Source organism: Cydia splendana, chromosome 26, assembly GCF_910591565.1.
Source record: "Cydia splendana chromosome 26, ilCydSple1.2, whole genome shotgun sequence".
NCBI lineage: Eukaryota > Metazoa > Arthropoda > Insecta > Lepidoptera > Tortricidae > Cydia > Cydia splendana.
The window spans coordinates 239,365-259,076 of record NC_085985.1 but is presented as its reverse complement, the minus strand read 5'-3'; the positions used below and the strand labels follow the sequence as shown (position 1 = coordinate 259,076).

The following is a 19,712-nucleotide window of genomic DNA, read 5'->3' as shown; positions in this document are numbered from 1 at the left end:
ACAGAAATACATCATCTGTGAAAATTTCAACTGTCTAGCTATCACGGTTCGTGAGATACAGCCTGGTGACAGACAGACGGACGGACGGACGGACGGACGGACGGACGGACGGACGGACAGCGAAGTCTTAGTAATAGGGTCCCGTTTTACCTTATGGGTACGGAACCCTGATGGCTGCTCTTTTATTGTCTATAGTGTGCCCTCTCTTACCTACTTCTTTAAAACGACAGTTATTTACACAGACTATACAAGCACATCCATCTTAGACCCTCATTCGCGCGCACTATTTTGCTGGATAACTTTTCCCTTGTCCATTGTGTCTACTCCGTATCCTGAGCTCGAAGTTGTCGCAGTGCTTCATCATGACGTCGAACTTCACCCTGAAGGGGGCCAGCAGCTGGTCGGGCGGCACGCTCAGCGGCGGCAGCACTTCGTAGCGACGCAGCAGGTTCGATAGGTTCGTCTTCGTTGACATTATGGCGTAGTTAACTCCTGAAATTGTTACAATTACTTAAAATTTAAATTATCATTCCATCCATTATCCATCCATCGTCATCAAGTGGCTACGCCCCGCTATTGGGCAAAGGCCTACTTTCAAATGACCTTATGCGCTAGCTCAGGGGTCGGCAAACTTTTGAGAAGAAGAGCCAAATTTTATTTTAGATTCCTCACGTCGTGGGCTATCAGAATATACCCCATGTTAGCCGATTTTCCGTATTTTTCGAGTTATGATTTTTTAAACTTTTAACTTTTGTTATGAAATTCAGAAGTTCCCATACAGGGTGGCCAAAAAATAACTGCATTCCCGTTGCCAGGGAGGTTTTGGGATTATACTGAGCAACTTTTACTATGGGACCAACCCCGAAATCGCGAAAAAAAATGTACCCTTCCATAGAAAATGCACAGAGCAGCCAAAGAACCCCGTACCAAAAGTATGGAAAATGTGGTTTCAGTTAAATATTCTGAGATTTTGATATATATAATATAGATTTTAACGTCCTGAACAAAAGTCTCTATGGGGGCTACCACTGTTGCCAAGTCCCTTTCAGAGTTACGACTGATTTTGTACCCTCAAAGAAATCGACTCTAGTACCAATTCGCAACTTGTCACAGTGACAGTAATATCAGTAATATGACACCTCCAGCGTCTTTTTCAAGTGCAAAATAAATCGTTTCATAAATATTTTAGGAAGTTCTTATTACAACGACATACAGATCATTGGAACATATTTTTGTGCATTTTAATGCACCCATATTTTTACAGTAGACTGTACCAGACAAAACAAACTATTAATAACGGATAAAATGAAAGAAAAAATTAAATAGTGTTACTCGTTAAATCTTATCTACATATATTTACATATTTTCATAGATACACATGTACACTTTTAAACTCGGTTTATTAAGGGTTCACTTCTGTTCGCACAGTCAAGTATGTGGTTTAATAATGCAGTACTTGGGTATTTCACGTTTTCTTGATGTCGTGCATAACCAAGGTACCATACGACACTGGCAACATGAGCACAACAACCAATAGTTCTGGCCCCGGTTTTGCATTTACAGTAATAGGCCAAGATAGGCTCTTCTTCCGGAATTTCGTTTTGGAACGCTATCCATAATTGATGTTTAACTGCATTTCGAAATGATTTATTACAACACTATTAAATAAATATAAAACATTAAATTAGCTTAATAATAATAATACGAACTATCTCTAAACTAAATAAACTTAAAATAAAACGCCTATAAATAAAAAACGTCCCCCAAGTCACTGCCGATGGGCAGTGTGCCCAGAAGGCTGGCCGCATTGCCACGTTGTATGGCAATACTAACGCGTTGAGCAAAATACAGGCCAGCTCTCTGGTCCCCTGCGGCATCTATAAGGCGCTCCGCTAAGGCCCTGTATATACGGCGCGCGCTTGGCCCCCACGGCCCCAGCGTTTCGACCCCAAACGCCTCAAAAATATAACTACTGCCAAGGGTGGCATATTTGCGGCGTTTGAGGTCTTCTGCCATGGACGCGGCATGACCAGCATCTCTGCTGGTGCCCGGAAGGTGGGACGGCGCGAGGGTATCAACACATGTGGCATCCCAGACTAGAGGCCGTCCCATCTTCCAAGGCACCAACGTCATACCGTCGGGCCTCTTGCCGTCGTCCCTAGCCAAACCGACGGGCTCGAGTATGGCCGGGACTTTGACGCTGACAAAGGCCCTTCGGATGACGTCGTTGATGCTGGCGTGTCTGGGTATGCGTCCGGCGCTTCTGCCGCAGGATAGCCCATGATGTCCAAATTTGTCCACCATGGCACCACAACGGCAGTGATGGGGGACGTTTGTTACAGTCCCTATGCGCAAACAAGTCGCCAGTCTGAAGGTGGTGTTGTCCAATAGGGTCCCTATGGATGGAGAGGGTAGGGCTTGTAGCCACAGACCCGACTCCCACTCCGCAGTGGCAAGAAGACGAGCTCGGTCTGCCGTACTAGTTGACGTATCAACGAGATTATTCCGTACTAGACGGCAGAGCGGCTCGTCCCATTGCCTCTGCGAGCATGGATTGGCAGGCGGGTCCGTGTTGCTGCAGGTTAGTGACCAAACATTCTTGGCCTCGATGCAATGTGCTGCCTCTATGGCCCCGAGAGAGCGAGATAAAATGCCTCCAATCAGGTTTTGAGCACTATGCACCGAGGACAAGAAGGCAGGCAGCGACACACTGGAAATTTTGCGGATACCCAGGCCACCGTGCCGAATAGGCAGAGAGGCCTGGGTCCAGGACCTTTCTTCAAAACGTATGTTGAGAACAGATGACAGAGTATCCTGAATTAAGAGGAGTCAAGTTTTAAAAGTAGGGTGGGATGCTTCCAAAGGTGACTACAGCGGAGAACATAAGTAAATTTGGGTACGAACAGGCAATATCGAATGATGGAAAAATAAAATAAATAAAATAAAAATAAAAATAGCCTTTATTTCCCTGAAAGGTATAGGTACATATTAACTTATTTAACGTATAGAACTAAAAACTAAATTAAAATTAAAAACTAAAATTAGGTGGTAAACTAAATATTGGTTTATTACGTGGGAATCATCCATTTCTGGACGAAGGCCTCCTCCATCTCATGCCAGTCGTTCCTGTTTTGGGCCAAGCGGGTCCAGTGGTTTCCAGCCACTGCCACTATGTCATCTTTCCAGCGGCGAAAAGGATGTCCGTGTTTTCGTTTGCCCTCTGCTCGTCTGGTGAACCAGTGCACAACACGTTGACTCCATCGGTTGTCGTTTAGTCTTGCGACGTGTCCGGCCCATTTCCATTTAAGTTTCGCTGTCATCTCTAGTGCGTCGATGATTTTTGTTTTAGACCTTATGTTGCAGCTCCTGATGCGGTCCTTCAGCTTGTAACCTAGCATACTCCGCTCCATTGCTCTTTGGAAAGTCCTGACCTTTTTTCTACAGGATGTTGTTGGAGCCCATGTCTGGCAACCGTATGTAAGAGTTGGTAGTACGTTCGAGTCCATTATTTTCTTTTTGATACGGAGCGGAAATTTGCCTTTAAATATACTTTTTAGTGACCAGTATTTCTTCCAACTTAGGGTGATTCGTCGTTTTACTTCTTTTTCGGTCCTGTCTGTAAAACTTATGTTCTGACCTAAGTAAATATAGTCGTCTACATATTCTATGTTGTGGTTATCGACGCAGAGTGGTTTTTTTATTGCATTTGTCATTGCTTTAGTTTTGTCTGGGTTCATATGTAGCCCGCATTTTTTGCTCTCTGTATTAAGGCTGGTTATCATTTCTTGAAGCTCTACATGATTTTCAGATAGTAAAATAATGTCATCTGCGAACCGTAAATTACATAAGTATTCACCATTGATATTTATGCCCTTTTTATTCCATTGGAAATTTCTAAAAATATATTCAAGTAGAGCTATAAAAAGCTTTGGTGATATCGTGTCTCCCTGTCTTACTCCTTTCTCTATATTGAACGACTCTCCTGGTTTTTCTAGTTTTACTTTTGCGTTGCATTCCGAATAGATGTTTTTCAATAATGTTATATATTTATTATATATTCCTTGTTTTTCTAAAGCTTCCCATAGTTTGTTATGTTTTATTGTATCAAATGCTTTACTATAGTCAATAAATACCATGTAGAGCGTTTTTTTGTACTCTGTGCATTTTTCCATAACTTGCGTAACAGTGAAAAGGTGATCTATAGTAGAGAAGTTTTTCCGGAAACCAGCTTGGTCTCGTGTTTGGTTTTCGTCTATATCTTTTGTAATGCGGTTTAGTAGAGTCGTCGTAAAGAGTTTGTAGATAGTTGGTAATAAACTTATAGGCCTGTAGTTGCCGATATTTTTCGGGTCTCCTTTTTTATATAGCAAGGAAATAGTACATCTTTTCCATGGGTCAGGAATATTCTCTTGTGACAAGACTTGATTAAATAGATTAGTTAGAATTGGGTATATAGAGTCACCGAAAGCTTTTATTATGTCAGTTGTAATTCCATCTTCTCCTGGGCACTTATTTGTTTTTAATTTAAGGACGGCCGTACGAATTTCTGATTGTAAAAATGGTAGAGCTTTCTGGCTGTCCTCTATAGACTGGTCATCTTGTACGTATGTCTCTTTGCCCTTATCTCTGTATAGGTCCTGAAAAAAATCTGTAGCCACTTTTAATAGGTCCTTCCTTGTGGAATGTGAATGATGGAAAAGGCGGTATGCATATTAATTTTTAGTAGGCGTTCCGAAACAGAATTAAAATTTTGGATTTTGGCATTGACATATTCGTCGAAAGATTGATCTAAAATAGGGCAACCAAGAAGGTGAAGCTGATTGTCACTAATAATTTTGATTCCGGGGGCTATCATAGCAAAGCTGTCCTCTATAATTTTGCAATCGGAGGAAGGGTTCAAAATAAAAAGTTCGCTTTTCAAAAAGTTCAGAGTTAGGCCGATTGATTTTAACTCTGATGTTAGTTTTTTTAAATCGTCTAAAACAGTATCGGCTTCACCTCCAAGGGTTCCGTCGTCCAGGTACCAGATATTTAATTTAGAATTTAGATTTTTTATGATAGAATGGATGGCGAGACTGAAAATCGCTGGGCCTAAAGGATCACCCTGCTGACAACCAACGGAGGAGGCCAAAAGGTTTGATTTATATAAAAGTTTCGTAGGTGAGCTGTAACATTGCCATAGGAAATTGTAGGTTTCCGGGATTTTTTCTTTGATTTGGGTCAGCAGGGCGCCTCGGTCCACGGAGTTGAAAGCGTTAGTTACATCCACCTTCAGCAGCACCTCGCCGGCCCGACGCTCTACGTAAGTACGCACGGCGTGGACGGCGGCTTCACAACCGCTTTTAGATCCAAAACCGAGTTGAAAATTATATTCACATTATTATCAATAAATATTATGTTATTTATTAATAATCTACGAAGTGCACATTCATTTTATCTTTCGTCAAATGGCCAGCCTGTAATTGTTGGTAATTGTTGGTAATTGCATCTAATTAATGATTTGTTATCTGATACAAAATCAGTCGTAACTCTGAAAGGGACTCGGCAACAGTGGTAGCCCCCATAGAGACTTTTGTTCAGGACGTTAAAATCTATATTATATCAAAATCTCAGAATATTTAACTGAAACCATATTTTCCATACTTTTGGTACGGGGTTCTTTGTATACATATTACCAAATAAAGTAAAACGATGCCAAAATTACTGCCTCTCCCGCTCAACCCCCCGTACCCCGCACCGCATACCTACCTAACCTAACCTACTTTTCTAGTAGCATATATACTGAAATACTACTAGAAAAGTAGGTTAGGTTAGGTTTGAACTGCGACCTTAACAGAAACGAAATGCTACTATAATAGTGGGTTAGGTTAGGTTAGAACTGCGATCCTCACAGAACCGAACTGCTATCAGATAACCACTTATCTGATAGCAGTTCGGCTCTTAGGTTAGAACTGCGACCCTTACAAAAACGAAATGCTACTAAAAAGTAGGTTAGGTTAGGTTTGAATTGCGACCCATACAGAAACGAAATGCTACTAAAAAGTGGGTTAGGTTAGGTTTGAATTGCGACCCATACAGAAACGAAATGCTACTAAAAAGTAGGTTAGGTTAGGTTAGAACTGCGACCCATACAGAAACGAAATGCTACTAAAAAGTGGGTTAGGTTAGGTTTGAATTGGGACCCTTACAGAAACGAAATGCTACTAAAAAGTAGGTTAGGTTAGGTTAGAACTGCGACCCATACAGAAACGAAATGCTACTAAAAAGTGGGTTAGGTTAGGTTTGAATTGGGACCCTTACAGAAACGAAATGCTACTCGAAAAGTGGGTTCGGTTGTGTTTGAACTGCGACCCTTACCTAACTTACCTTTTGATTACCTTTGGTAATCATTTCACATTAAAATGGAGTTATAATTTTGATGATCATTTATTATTTTAGGGTGGTAAAATAGATTTTTTTGGTGTTAAATTTTACTATATATATGTTGATCAGTTAAATAGCAGCCAAAGTTTAATAACTAACTTTGAATTCAACGGTATGTAATACAGATTACTGCTGGTTATCGGTTTTCTGAAGCTCCACGTCGTCTCCAATACTTGGTGTTGCGGTGCAGGAGACCAACATGTACGTATACCGATGCAGTTCCTCAGCGAGTAGCAGAACGGCTCGAACTGCGTGGGGTGCTTCAGCGGCCCTTCCAGGAACCTCGGGCCATAACTCCTCCACGACGTCTCTAATACATAGTGTTGCGGTGCAGGAGACCAACACATACGTACCGATGCAGTTCCTTAGTGAGTAGCTGAAGGCCACGAACTGCGCGGGGTGCTTCAGTGACCCTTCCAGGAACCTCGGGCCATAACTCCTCCACGACGTCTCTAATACATAGTGTTGCGGTGCAGGAGACCAACACATACGTACCGATGCAGTTCCTTAGTGAGTAGCTGAAGGCCACGAACTGCGCGGGGTGCTTCAGTGGCCCTTCCAGGAACCTCGGGCCATAACTCCTCCACGACGTCTCTAATACATAGTGTTGCGGTGCAGGAGACCAACACATACGTACCGATGCAGTTCCTTAGTGAGTAGCTGAAGGCCACGAACTGCGCGGGGTGCTTCAGTGGCCCTTCCAGGAACCTCGGGCCATAACTCCTCCACGACGTCTCTAATACATAGTGTTGCGGTGCAGGAGACCAACACATACGTACCGATGCAGTTCCTTAGTGAGTAGCTGAAGGCCACGAACTGCGCGGGGTGCTTCAGCGGCCCTTCCAGGAACCTCGGGCCATAACTCCTCCACGACGTCTCTAATACATAGTGTTGCGGTGCAGGAGACCAACACATACGTACCGATGCAGTTCCTTAGTGAGTAGCTGAAGGCCACGAACTGCGCGGGGTGCTTCAGCGGCCCTTCCAGGAACCTCGGGCCATAACTCCTCCACGACGTCTCTAATACACGGTGTTGCGGTGCAGGAGACCAACACATACGTACCGATGCAGTTCCTTAGTGAGTAGCTGAAGGCCACGAACTGCGCGGGGTGCTTCAGTGACCCTTCCAGGAACCTCGGGCCATAACTCCTTCACGATGTCTCTAATACATAGTGTTGCGGTGCAGGAGACCAACATGTACGTATACCGATGCAGTTCCTCAGCGAGTAGCAGAACGGCTCGAACTGCGTGGGGTGCTTCAGCGGCCCTTCCAGGAACCTCGGGCCATAACTCCTCCACGACGTCTCTAATACATAGTGTTGCGGTGCAGGAGACCAACACATACGTACCGATGCAGTTCCTTAGTGAGTAGCTGAAGGCCACGAACTGCGCGGGGTGCTTCAGCGGCCCTTCCAGGAACCTCGGGCCATAACTCCTCCACGACGTCTCTAATACACGGTGTTGCGGTGCAGGAGACCAACACATACGTACCGATGCAGTTCCTTAGTGAGTAGCTGAAGGCCACGAACTGCGTGGGGTGCTTCAGCGGCCCTTCCAGGAACCTCGGGCCATAACTCCTCCACGACGTCTCTAATACATAGTGTTGCGGTGCAGGAGACCAACACATACGTACCGATGCAGTTCCTTAGTGAGTAGCTGAAGGCCACGAACTGCGCGGGGTGCTTCAGCGGCCCTTCCAGGAACCTCGGGCCATAACTCCTTCACGACGTCTCTAATACACGGTGTTGCGGTGCAGGAGACCAACACATACGTACCGATGCAGTTCCTTAGTGAGTAGCTGAAGGCCACGAACTGCGCGGGGTGCTTCAGCGGCCCTTCCAGGAACCTCGGGCCATAACTCCTCCACGACGTCTCTAATACATGGTGTTGCGGTGCAGGAGACCAACACATACGTACCGATGCAGTTCCTTAGTGAGTAGCTGAAGGCCACGAACTGCGCGGGGTGCTTCAGCGGCCCTTCCAGGAACCTCGGGCCATAACTCCTCCACGACGTCTCTAATACATGGTGTTGCGGTGCAGGAGACTAACTGATACGTACCGATGCAGTTCCTCAGTGAGTAGCTGAACGGCGCAAACTGCGCGGGGTGCTTCAGCGGCCCTTCTATGAACCTCTCGGGCCTGAACTGCTCCACGTCGTCGCCCCAGTACTTGGTGTTGCGGTGCGTGGCCCAGAAGTGCAGCACCAGGCCCATCCCGGAGTGTAGGGTCGCACCGTTTGCTGGAAACACAGAAGGAGAGAACTAAGAATATATCAAATCCACCGGAATTTAGTCGCCGGTATGTTATGCTGTCATTATGTCGCTGTTAAAGGGTATAAAAGGCCGGTGCGGGCCGTCGGATGGCATTCAATTTCATTCATCGGCTTCATCGGACTAAAGTGTCTCTGGCTTAGGGCGAATACTAGTAAGTGAAGTTTCTTTATTACACTTTTCTTTATTTGTCTTTGCTAGGAGAAACTCCTGATAAAATTTAAGGTTGTAAATTGTGTTGCTTCTTCAGTTACGCCAACCGAACTTTACAGTTTATTGTAGAGATACATTTTTGTAGGTATATTCCACTAGGACTAGGTCGATGGTAATAACGGTATATGTTGCAATATTGAAATTGAATTGAATACGCACGTAATACAACCGTCTCATGCACGTCCCTGACGACGACGGGCGCCGGCGGATACAGCCGCAGAGTCTCCTTGATGACGGCCTCCATGTACGTCAGCTTTGGGAGGTCCTGCCACGTCACCGGCCGGTCCGAGTCGCCGAACACCTCCTTCAATCTAGATATAACATTTTATAATTTCACATAACATTACAATGGCATAATAACTATATGTCGAACACGGGTGAATTATACCATCTATGGGGAAAACTTAAAAATAATAGATAAATTAGTGAACACTTGTTAAAAATTAAAAAGATACGTACTCTTCGTAGACCTTGTCCTGCACACTGGGATGCCTGGACAGCATGAGGGCGACGAAGGCGGTGCCGACGGCCGAGGTGTCCGTGCCGGCCGACACGATGGACATGATCTCTTCCCTCAGCTCGATGTTCGTGTAGCCCCGGGCTCTTCCGGAAGCCACGATCATCATGTCTAGGAAGGACTTGCGGTCCTTGACATCTAAAAAGTGCATGCAAAATTAAGAATTAAATACAGGAAATTTCCGCCAGCAGAAAAAGGTGGCATAATTTACGAAGCGCTTAGTTCTAGGAATTTCGTACACTGCTGACCCCTCGGAGTAATTAACAATGGAGCCCCCATTAACAGGCGTTCCCCTCTGTCGAAAAAAGGCGGCCAATGGTCAACCACATGTCAACCATATGTATGGACTGACGTTTATCTTACATGACGTACCTATACATTTGATGTGCCCCTCCCCCGCAAAAAACGGCAGACTATTTTGTACCGAAAATTTTAGACATGGCGGCTCCATTGTTAATTACTCCGAGGCTGACCCACCAATGATGCCGGCTGTCAATGTCATTGTGCGAACGGAACTATGCGCGTGCAATAGAGATAGCAACAGGCGGCTTAATGTACCAAAAAAAGAGAAGAAAGGACGCTTACCACTGGGAGGTAAATAAGCGTCCTTTTTTTTAGGCCAGACGATCTTATTCATCTTTAGAACTCAATCACTCACCGTCATCATCCCCTTGTTCTGCCAGTTCTTTTCTTCTGTCAAGTATAACCTATAACAAACATAAATTTGCCATTACGATAATAAATAGGTATTGTTGGTAGAAACTTGTGTATTTTGAGTTTAAACATCTCGTCTAAAGAACTCGACTAGTTTTACGATACTGCGCTAAAAAAACTTCCGAGTCTTTTAAATCCCGAGTCAAGCCCTCTAATGAAAGGAATTATTGTGTCTTTTACCAACATTAATAATTTAATACGAAGTTTTGTCAAGTAGACTTTACACCACCATGAGAGAGTAATTTTGGAACAAAATTATCCAACCTTATCAAAGAAGTCGAAGGCTATTTTTCTCTGCGTGATGAAAGGTTTGTAGTGGGGCGTGAGTCTGAAGACCCAGTCCCAGTAGAGCCAGGGCGACAGCAAGCGCTTGGCGAGGATCGGGATGATCACGTCGAAGGTCTCGATGAACAGGTGGTGCCGGTTCTTTTGCGCATTCAGCTCGATGCCCAGGACTGTCTCTGAAAACCGAGGACCATCTAGAACAGGGGTCGGAAAACGTTTGAATCCAAGAGGCAACCGCAGTAGCAATCATCAGTTTTTGGAATCTCAAAGTCATAAAACAAAAAAAAACATCTGCCTCGCTATCGTGCTTGCTTTGATATGGCACACCTTAGGACCTTAGTTTGTTTGAATGATAGACAACAAATAGACGAACAAACAAACGAAGTTGTTCGCGGAAGGCCCTCTAAAATAATTACTGGATTGAATGATTTACCGCAAATAGCGTCGAAGGTGTAGGCAGTAATGAACTCCCAGAAGGTGAAGTCCCCGCCGCCGTCGTGCGCGCGCAGCTGCGCCACCATGATGCTGCTCTGCTTGTCGAACACCGCCACGAACTCCTGCAGATTCTTCATGTTGAACGTCGGCGCCATTATCTTGCGGCGGGGGCGCCAGATCTTAGCTGTGCAAGATTACATTATAAGTATTAAAGGCCGGGAAAAAGGTAGGGATGCATGAACTGTAGGGGGCAGCAGGTCCCCATAAGTAATGCCATAGCGTAACCAGGCTTGAACGTAAGAGTGGTATGTAGACAAGGCGCACTCCGTATATGGGTGTATGACTTGGCAAAAAGGAAAAAAGTAAGTTTGGTATTTATGACTTACATTCAAAATTAGGGGCAGCTTCGTCTTAGCCGCAAGTGTATTTTTGGGAGGTTCTGTATTTTTGTACTTCTTGTTCAGTCATGGCCGTCATGGGTTGAAGGAACATTGATTTGACAGAGAGAAATGGACAAGGGCGACCGCGAGGCTTAATATTTGTCTTGCTGCTTGGGCCTACAGAAGTAAAGGACCCAGTCAAATTTACACATTGATTGGTGTTTATTGCGAGTTCGTACATTTGCTAGTTCGCTACTTACATGCATGAATTCGCAATAAATAATCATTGCGTAAAAAACACCAATGTCACGGCAGACAAAAAATCCTCTCCTCCGAACTTATTCCATGGCCATAGAGATTTAGCAAAAAATAATCCTTATGATGAAGCCTTTCGATCGGTATGATAAAGCTATAGGGTACATTTTTTTCTCGTGTAGCGGGTTCGATTCCCGGTTCAACCACGTAATTATTTAAAAATCTATGAATGCAGTTTAAATTGCTTTTTAAATTAAAATAATGTCTTCTTTCAGTAAAATGTTCCATCTACAATATTCAAGGTACTTTCCCTCCATGTGGCATAGCCGTGGGACGCCCTGTATAGTGTGGGGTGGTTACAAGCTTAATACAAGGGTGTCAAGGGTGTTATATACTTACTCGGTGCGAATATGAGTCCGTTGCCGAGGAATAACCTCAGGTACTTCATGGTTGTGGTGTCCTTCTCCAGACACGCCTTGGCCACCACCGCCAGCAGCTCAGGGTCGCTAATGACTGCCAAAATGCTCAAATATAATCACTTAATATTACGAAAAACATGAGTTAGCATTACCTCAAAAAATTTGGTGTATACCTTACCTGCGTATGGCTTTGGCCCCATCCACACCGTAGTGATACCTCCGTTTTTGAGCGACACGTCGCCTACTTTGATAAATGCGTTCATTCGGTCTGGAAAGGTTAGGAATAAACGATTAATGTCTGCCGCATACAATTGCATATGCAGGGGTGCACAGCTAAGAGCTGACTACCTAATGCTGCACCTAGTAGGTACCTATAGGGATGATGACACATGTTGAATTTTATAACAAAATCTATTAAACTAGTAGTTCGCCCCGAACTGAGAACTCGCGATTTGCCAAAAATTATATAGAGCGATTGACTTTGTTGCACCTACTTACTCGTATAGTTCGACATAAAATAGTAGAAAATAATTTTCAAGAAAATAAATCTATACGCATGCCTTTAAGATTTGAGGAGTTCCCTCGATTCCTCATGGATACCATCATAAGACCTCGAGCTTGACAAAAATGTGGCTTAAAAACTTAACTTGCTTAACAAACATAACGAAGAGGACGAATCGCCAAACGTGAACTATGCGTCGTTGAAGAGTTCCGTTCTGATCATCATCAGCAGTTCCACTTCATCAAATGTCAGGATAATTCTCTAAGGATAATTTGATAAACTATATAATCTTATAGTTCTGACACCTAGAGACATTTACTCCTCTAAATATTATAGTTTTTTTTTATTGTGTTTTGTATCTGTATTTTTTATGTAATTCGACATTAAGAGATCATATACATCTCTAAGTAATTGTAATACGTTAGTTTGAATTGTTAGTTGTATTTTATAAAATTGTTAATGTATTGTTATTATTTTTGCTTGTATGTAAATTCAATGTTGACGTGTAAAAGTGCCCTTGTGGCCTATTTGCTGAATAAATGTTGATATTTGATATTAGTCACTTATTTGAATGTATGTGCTTGATTTGTTGATAAAACACATAAATCACTATATGTTTGCCTTTAAGATTTGAGGAGTTCCCTCGATTCCTCATGGATCCCATCATCAGAACTGGGTTTTGACAAAAACGGGACCAATCTGTATGCATATACATACAATCAAAAAAATAATTTTCAAAATCGGTGCAGTAATGACGGAGATATGGAGAGATATTGAAAAAAAAATCACAATCATTGGATTGTGGAGAGGAGATTGCTCCTCTTTTTGAGATTTGGAAGTCAGTTAATAAATGAGGGCGCCACTTTCTACGTAGCTGTCACATTTTTGACGTAAAATGCTTACACATGGCAACAATTTATAGTCTGTCAAGCCATTTCCGCCAGTAGAAAAAAGCGGCTAAAAAATGTAGGAGCGAAGGGTTATCGTCCCATATAAAATTTGAATATTGCGCCTTTTTCTACTGACAAACTTGTTTGACCGACTATAGTATGGAAATTTTAGAGTTCCATTTTATTTAATTTCTACTATTTTATGTCCCACTATAGGCGGCAATGGATCAAAAATCGCGTGGATATATTACAAGGTCTGTGGAGCCCTTAACTGATACTGTATCTGTGGTAAGCCGAAATATTTTCTGTGAAATGTCAAATACCTATATTATGTTTATTTTTATCTTGCTAATTATTTCAAAATGGTAAATTTAAAAACGATATTATAAAAGTGCAAGCCGAACACTTTCATTTGATACCAAACTCGACCATACTTTTTTGCAAAAAGATGACCAGAATAGCAAGACCCCCCACAAATAGCTTTTTAGGCTTCTAAGCTCTTTTAGCTCAATAACCCCTTGATCGAGCCTGCTCATAATTTAATGACTAAAATATAATGCCCTCAACTACACGTTTACCCAATTTCATTTAAATTAGAACAAATTTACTTAAGTTCTTGAGTATTAAACTATCCTCTGATAGTTCAGCTTAAAAACATCGAAATGCCGGGACGTGCCCCTAGCCAGCCGCGTGTCCCAAGTCGAATGTAAGAACTTCGTTCGCTTTGCTCGCTCGTTCGAATTAGTGCTCCTGGTCGTGACCGTGTTTCGTGTACCCGTAGCCGAATCTCCGTTGCCGTGTTACTCGGCAACGGAGATCCGCTTCGTTTGCTCCGTGTGATTCGGCTACGTGTAATTAAGATACGTAGCTACGTGTACACGGAGATACGTATCTTATTTATACGTAGATCGGATCCAGTCGTGACCGTGACGTTTAGTGTAGATTTTATGCGTGTCATTAATAAGACCCCCGAATGTAATGCAAGGGGCGAGTTTTTAATTTCAGTTTCCATACTTTTGCATTTTAAATAAAGTTTTAAGAGTGATCAAAACAATAAGATGCAAATATTATGTTGGAGGCAAAAATAATAGACCAGTACAAATTGTAAAAGATGTATATTAAAAGAATTCGCGTATAATCAACATATAAAAAAATAGGTAAAATTCTAATTTTCATTCACATGACACAGACTATAATTAATCAACTTTTTTTAAATAATCTAACATGTACAGTCAGCGTCTTATAGTTGGTAGTATCCGAAGTAGTCAAATAGTTTGTTATTTTTAAGGACCGTAAACTGAGAGCGAAATCTATTGAAATGACACATGACAACCAGTAACACTAACAACCCTAGTACTTTAATAAATTTTGCTCGCACTTTACGATGCCTAGTTACTTCATATAAAATCTATGACGTTCCGAACTATTTAACTACTTCGGATGCTACCAACTATATGACGCTGACTACTGTACTATATATATCAATAAATTATTTTTAATATAATTACTTTAAATTTAAAAAATATAAAAGACTAGCTAAAATGTACAACAATACAAAATCAGCATACAACAGTTTGTTCATGTACCCAGTAGTCAGCAGAATCATTAATTAATATCTTACATAATAAAGACCGCAAAAGTGTCTGTCAAAACTCAAAACCTTATTAATAAAATAAATAAGTTTTTGAGACATATTTTTTTAATTTAAAATATTAATGCTAGAGATATTTTTAAAGTAATAAAAATCATATCGGTATCAATTTGCACAAGGTTAAAATAATTCGCTAATCAAACACTCTTTGTGTTAATATTAAATCAATTCAATATTATTTACAGTCTACAATGCTAAGTATTTAAGTGCAGAGCCAATTTAACTAAACATTTTCTTGTTTTGGAACAGAAATACCAACAAGGAAACGTTTTTTGGAAGGAGACAGCTACGTTTTGCTGTGACTATATTGCCAGCAGTCGAAAAAGTTCTTTCTGAACTTGCAGAAGTCGCTGGTATACATAAGTAGCTTCTTGCAATGTCTGCAACGGCTGGGTACTTGGATGCTCGCAATTTCCACCACTGAAATGGGTCCATGTCGAATCGTATTTCCGGTTCAGCTAAGTATGTATTAAACTGCTCTATGGGATGCATATTAGAATAACTTTTAGTTTTGTAAATATATTCTAAAGCACTTTTATTAAAATTTTCGTCAACTTCCGTACTTTTCTCTCGATTCGAACGTCGTCAACTTTTTTATATTAATAGCACAATTATAGGTAGATAAGTCTCGTAGTGTTCACTAACACTGACTCTCCTAAATAGTGACTAATAGAGATGGGTAACTCAGGAGTGATAGATAAAAAAGATATATATCTTTCTCGTTTCATGAATCACTCTTCTTGTCTTTACGAATCCGAATGTATCAGTATATCCGTACCGCTCACTCCCTCGGCAACGATTTACTAAAGCGAAAGCGATGACTAGGTCGCGCGTCGGCCGAAGTAAAGCCCCCTCCAGACTATCCGCGTGAATCGCGGGCGAAGCCGCGATTCACGCGCATAGTCTGGAGGGGGCTTAACACGAACGAGCGACAGCGGTCGTTCAGGCGGATTCGGACGCGTCATTCGCTATTCCGCGGGAACGAGAAGTAGAAAGTATAGTATTTCTCGCTCGCGCAGAATGCAATGCAAATTGCAATGATGAGTTATTAATTCGGTTAATGAGTTAAATTGCATTGCATCTAATAAAATGTAAACAAAAAGCAATAAGGTATTTTATTAGGCAAATATATTCTTGCGCATGACAATACGAACCAAATCAAGCTTCCTTGTGAATGTACCAATCTATATCCATCATGATACAAAATGAAAATGTCATCACGTTATAATAACAATTCTGTCTCTCTCTCATTCATAAGATGACGCAAAGTCAGTAGTAAGCGTCGATACAGTTACGAGCGGGACAACTGATACACACGGTATAAAGATATAAAAAGATATAAAGATATAAAAGAGTGATACATATCCCAGTGGTAAAAAGATATATAAGTATCAATCTTTTCCCTCTACTGTAGGGCTACCGCCAATACCGAAAATCGTCAATTGCGGGCATTTTTCTCTGTCACTCTAATTACGCCTTCATTGGAGTAAAAGAGTAAGATCCCCGCAATTTGCGAATTTCGGTTTTCGCGGTAGCCCCTCTGACACATTTCGCCCATCTCTAGTGACTAATATAATCCTATGAGTTCGAGTCCAAAACAGCCCCCTCCAAAACCGCAATAAAACTTGAGTAGGTAAGTATTTGTGTCAAATCAAACAAATTAACCGACCACTTCTTGCTTTCCCTTAACTTCACAAACAATAGGAACACATGGTACTTAACAGGCAAAACCCAAAGCTACTTGAAGGTAACCATTATCAATGGCCCGCAAACTATTGTTTGTTATCTTTATCTGCACGTGCAACTATTTCTTAGTGTTTTCACCGACGAAAGACGGTTGTCCAGCCAGTAATAATATTTATGAATAACAAAGTATATTATTATTTCACTTAAAATACTTTTAAATTGTAGCATTGGTCTACCTGTAGCATTTCTTACTAGGGAGTAAATATTAATTAGAGATATTAATATATTTATTTGGATGGACTTTCATATTCATCGACATCGACAAGTAGGTACCTACCTAGTACCTACCTGAGGTGCGATTTTTGATTCTCATCGGGTGGCTTATTTCGTACTAAATAGTCATCGGCTGCATACAAAAAAAGGCACCGGTGAGATTCAAAAATCACACCAATCCCACCTCTGGTTTTTTTTGTACAAACTCATAATGGCTGGTTATCAGAGAGCAGAATAATACCAATATGTAATTACTTAAAAAAAACATCTGGAATCAAATCAATGCAAAGACCACGAGTATAACACATAATGCGAAGGGTCCGTTCGACACAAGCTCTCTTTCAACAACCGAGCGGAGCGGAGCCGAAGCCGAGCGGAGCCGAAGCCGAGATTCGCGGGAACGTAGCCGAATCCAGAAACGGATACGTATCTTTGACGTGACCGTGTAGTACGGGATCTTAGCACCGCCGGTGCTAAGGTTACGTAGCTACGGTTCCGCGTGTAACACGTATATCACAAGCCCTAGTTCGAATAGATAGCAAATGAGCAATTTATCACAATATTGTGGATATTAAAAAAATATAAGTATGGAAATAATTAAAAAATACAGCACCTGAAAGTTTCAAAATTTAAGTTTATTTTTAATTTTCAAAAACGAAATAAGTAAGGATACCATTCGATTCTTCACATTTTATCCAAAAAAAGATTGTATGGCAACTATATACATAAACGCAATATTTCACCGAAGATCTCGCCCGAGAGAGTAACCTTATCAAAATAATCTCGTCTTACCTTCATCCGTGCCCCTGAATATATACGACTGGCCGATGAGAGGGTAGCTCGGCAAGCCGAAAGGGTAAGCTTTGCTGAACTCGTACAGAGGTCGCCTCTGTCGCATGTACAGCGCGACCGCGATGGCCGCCGCCAAGAGGAGAAGCGACCACAACATGGCTGCTTGAGTGTTTGCTGTAACGGGGCAATGCCGATCTGAGGGGGAATAGGGTCATTCGTCAGTAACGGGCCACTTTTAGTAATTGGCCGTCCTAAACTAAAAATGAATTCTATTCACCTATATATAGAATAGGGTATTTTCCTACTAGTCAAATCAGTTACTTTTTATGAACTGTCAAAACGATTTGCTAATATGGAATTTATATGAAACATTACATCGTGACGTCACGGTCAACTCACCTACTTTTTAGGGTTCAGTAGCCAAATGGCAAAAAACGGAACCCTTATAGATTCGTCATGTCTGTCTGTCTGTCTGTCCGTGTATGTCACAGACACTTTTTTCCGAAACTATAAGAACTACTTAAATATACTGTTCAAACTTGGTAAGTAGATGTATTCTGTGAACCGCATTAAGATTTTCACACAAAAATACAAAAAAAAAACAATAAAATTTGGGGGTTCCCCATACTTAGAACTGAAACACAAAAAAAATTTTTTCTTCAAACCCATACGGTGTGTGGGGTATCTATGGATAGGTCTTCAAAAATGATATTGAGGTTTCTAATATATTTTTTTCTAAACTGAATAGTTTGCGCGAGAGACACTTCCAAAGTGGTAAAATGTGCCCCCCCCCCCCCCCTGTAACTTCTAAAATAAGAGAATGATAAAACTAAAAAATATATATGATGTAGGTACATTACCATGCAAACTTCCACCGAAAATTGGTTTGAACGAGATCTAGTGAGTAGGGTTTTTTAAATACGTCATAAATCGTAAACCGCAATTTTATTATGTTACTTGCTACTACGGATCCCTTCATGGGCGAGTCCGACTCGTACTTGGCCGCTTTTTATATTTCTATCCGATTTATTAAATAGAACTTGTGTTTAAAAATAACTCCTATCTGTGTTTTTCTAATAATTATCTGGCCCCAATTTCACATCGGTGACAGGTGCGACGAATTATAAAAATTGCTATGGGTAATAGATCCATCATAGTGTTTTCGGTATATATGCCTACTGACGAGAGTGATAACCTAATTGAATTCACGGATTGCTTGAGTGAAATGCATGCGATCATAGATACTGAACAGGTGAACTTGATTTATTTGTTAGGCGATTTTAACGCTCATCCGAGTACGTCTTTCTATAATGAATTAAATAGCTTTTGTGTGGAGCAACAAATGTGCATAATAGACTCAAGAGCTTTTGCCTTCGGACTCGTACACATATGTCAGCGATAGTCACGGGTGTAGAAGATGGCTAGACCACTGCGTGGTATCAGCAGCCGCTAGACAAACAGTTCTATCCGCCAAAATACATTATAATGTGTACTGGTCCGATCACTTTCCCGTAGAGATTATATGTAATGTAAATAAAAGTGTGCCAAAAATGAGTGAAAATGAGTACAGTGAGGCTAGCAAGGATAGTAATATATTGAAGGGAGTAATATGGGGGGAAAGGGACCTATCACAAATAAAAGAATATGTAAACATATGTAATAACAAGTTGAAACACATTGATTTTCCTAGAGAATTGGAGGCATGTTGTGATAAGTTATGTAATAACAATTGTCATAGGAAAATCATTGACAAACTGTATAATTCTATTACGGGGGCACTCATTGAGGCTTCGGTTGGTAGTTGTGGTAGAGAGCGGACCAGGGGACGTGGTTATGTGACGGGCTGGAACAAACATGTCCGGGGGGCTCACTTGAAGGCGAGGCTTTGTTTTCAGGAATGGTGTGCACACGGTAAACCTAAATCAGGCCGCTTATATGAGGAAATGTGCAGTTCCAGGAAAGAATTCAAAGCCAAACTGAAGTTCTGTCAAAACAACAAAGACCAAA

At 41.6% G+C, this 19,712-nt stretch overlaps 1 protein-coding gene across 1 annotated transcript; it reads right to left on the bottom strand.

Moving 5' to 3' along the window:
• Positions 1 to 224: 224 nt before the first annotated feature.
• Positions 225 to 17,862, bottom strand: LOC134803441 (cytochrome P450 4d8-like). The gene is made up of 10 exons (XM_063776259.1): positions 17,706 to 17,862; positions 12,090 to 12,179; positions 11,892 to 12,005; positions 10,856 to 11,041; positions 10,402 to 10,598; positions 10,082 to 10,130; positions 9,366 to 9,561; positions 9,066 to 9,217; positions 8,483 to 8,662; positions 225 to 492 (listed from the first exon to the last, which is right to left on the bottom strand). Exons 1-10 carry the CDS (start codon positions 17,860 to 17,862, stop codon positions 284 to 286), a joined length of 1,530 nt encoding a protein of 509 aa, XP_063632329.1. The 3' UTR covers positions 225 to 283.
• Between the last annotated feature and the right edge of the window lie 1,850 nt (positions 17,863 to 19,712).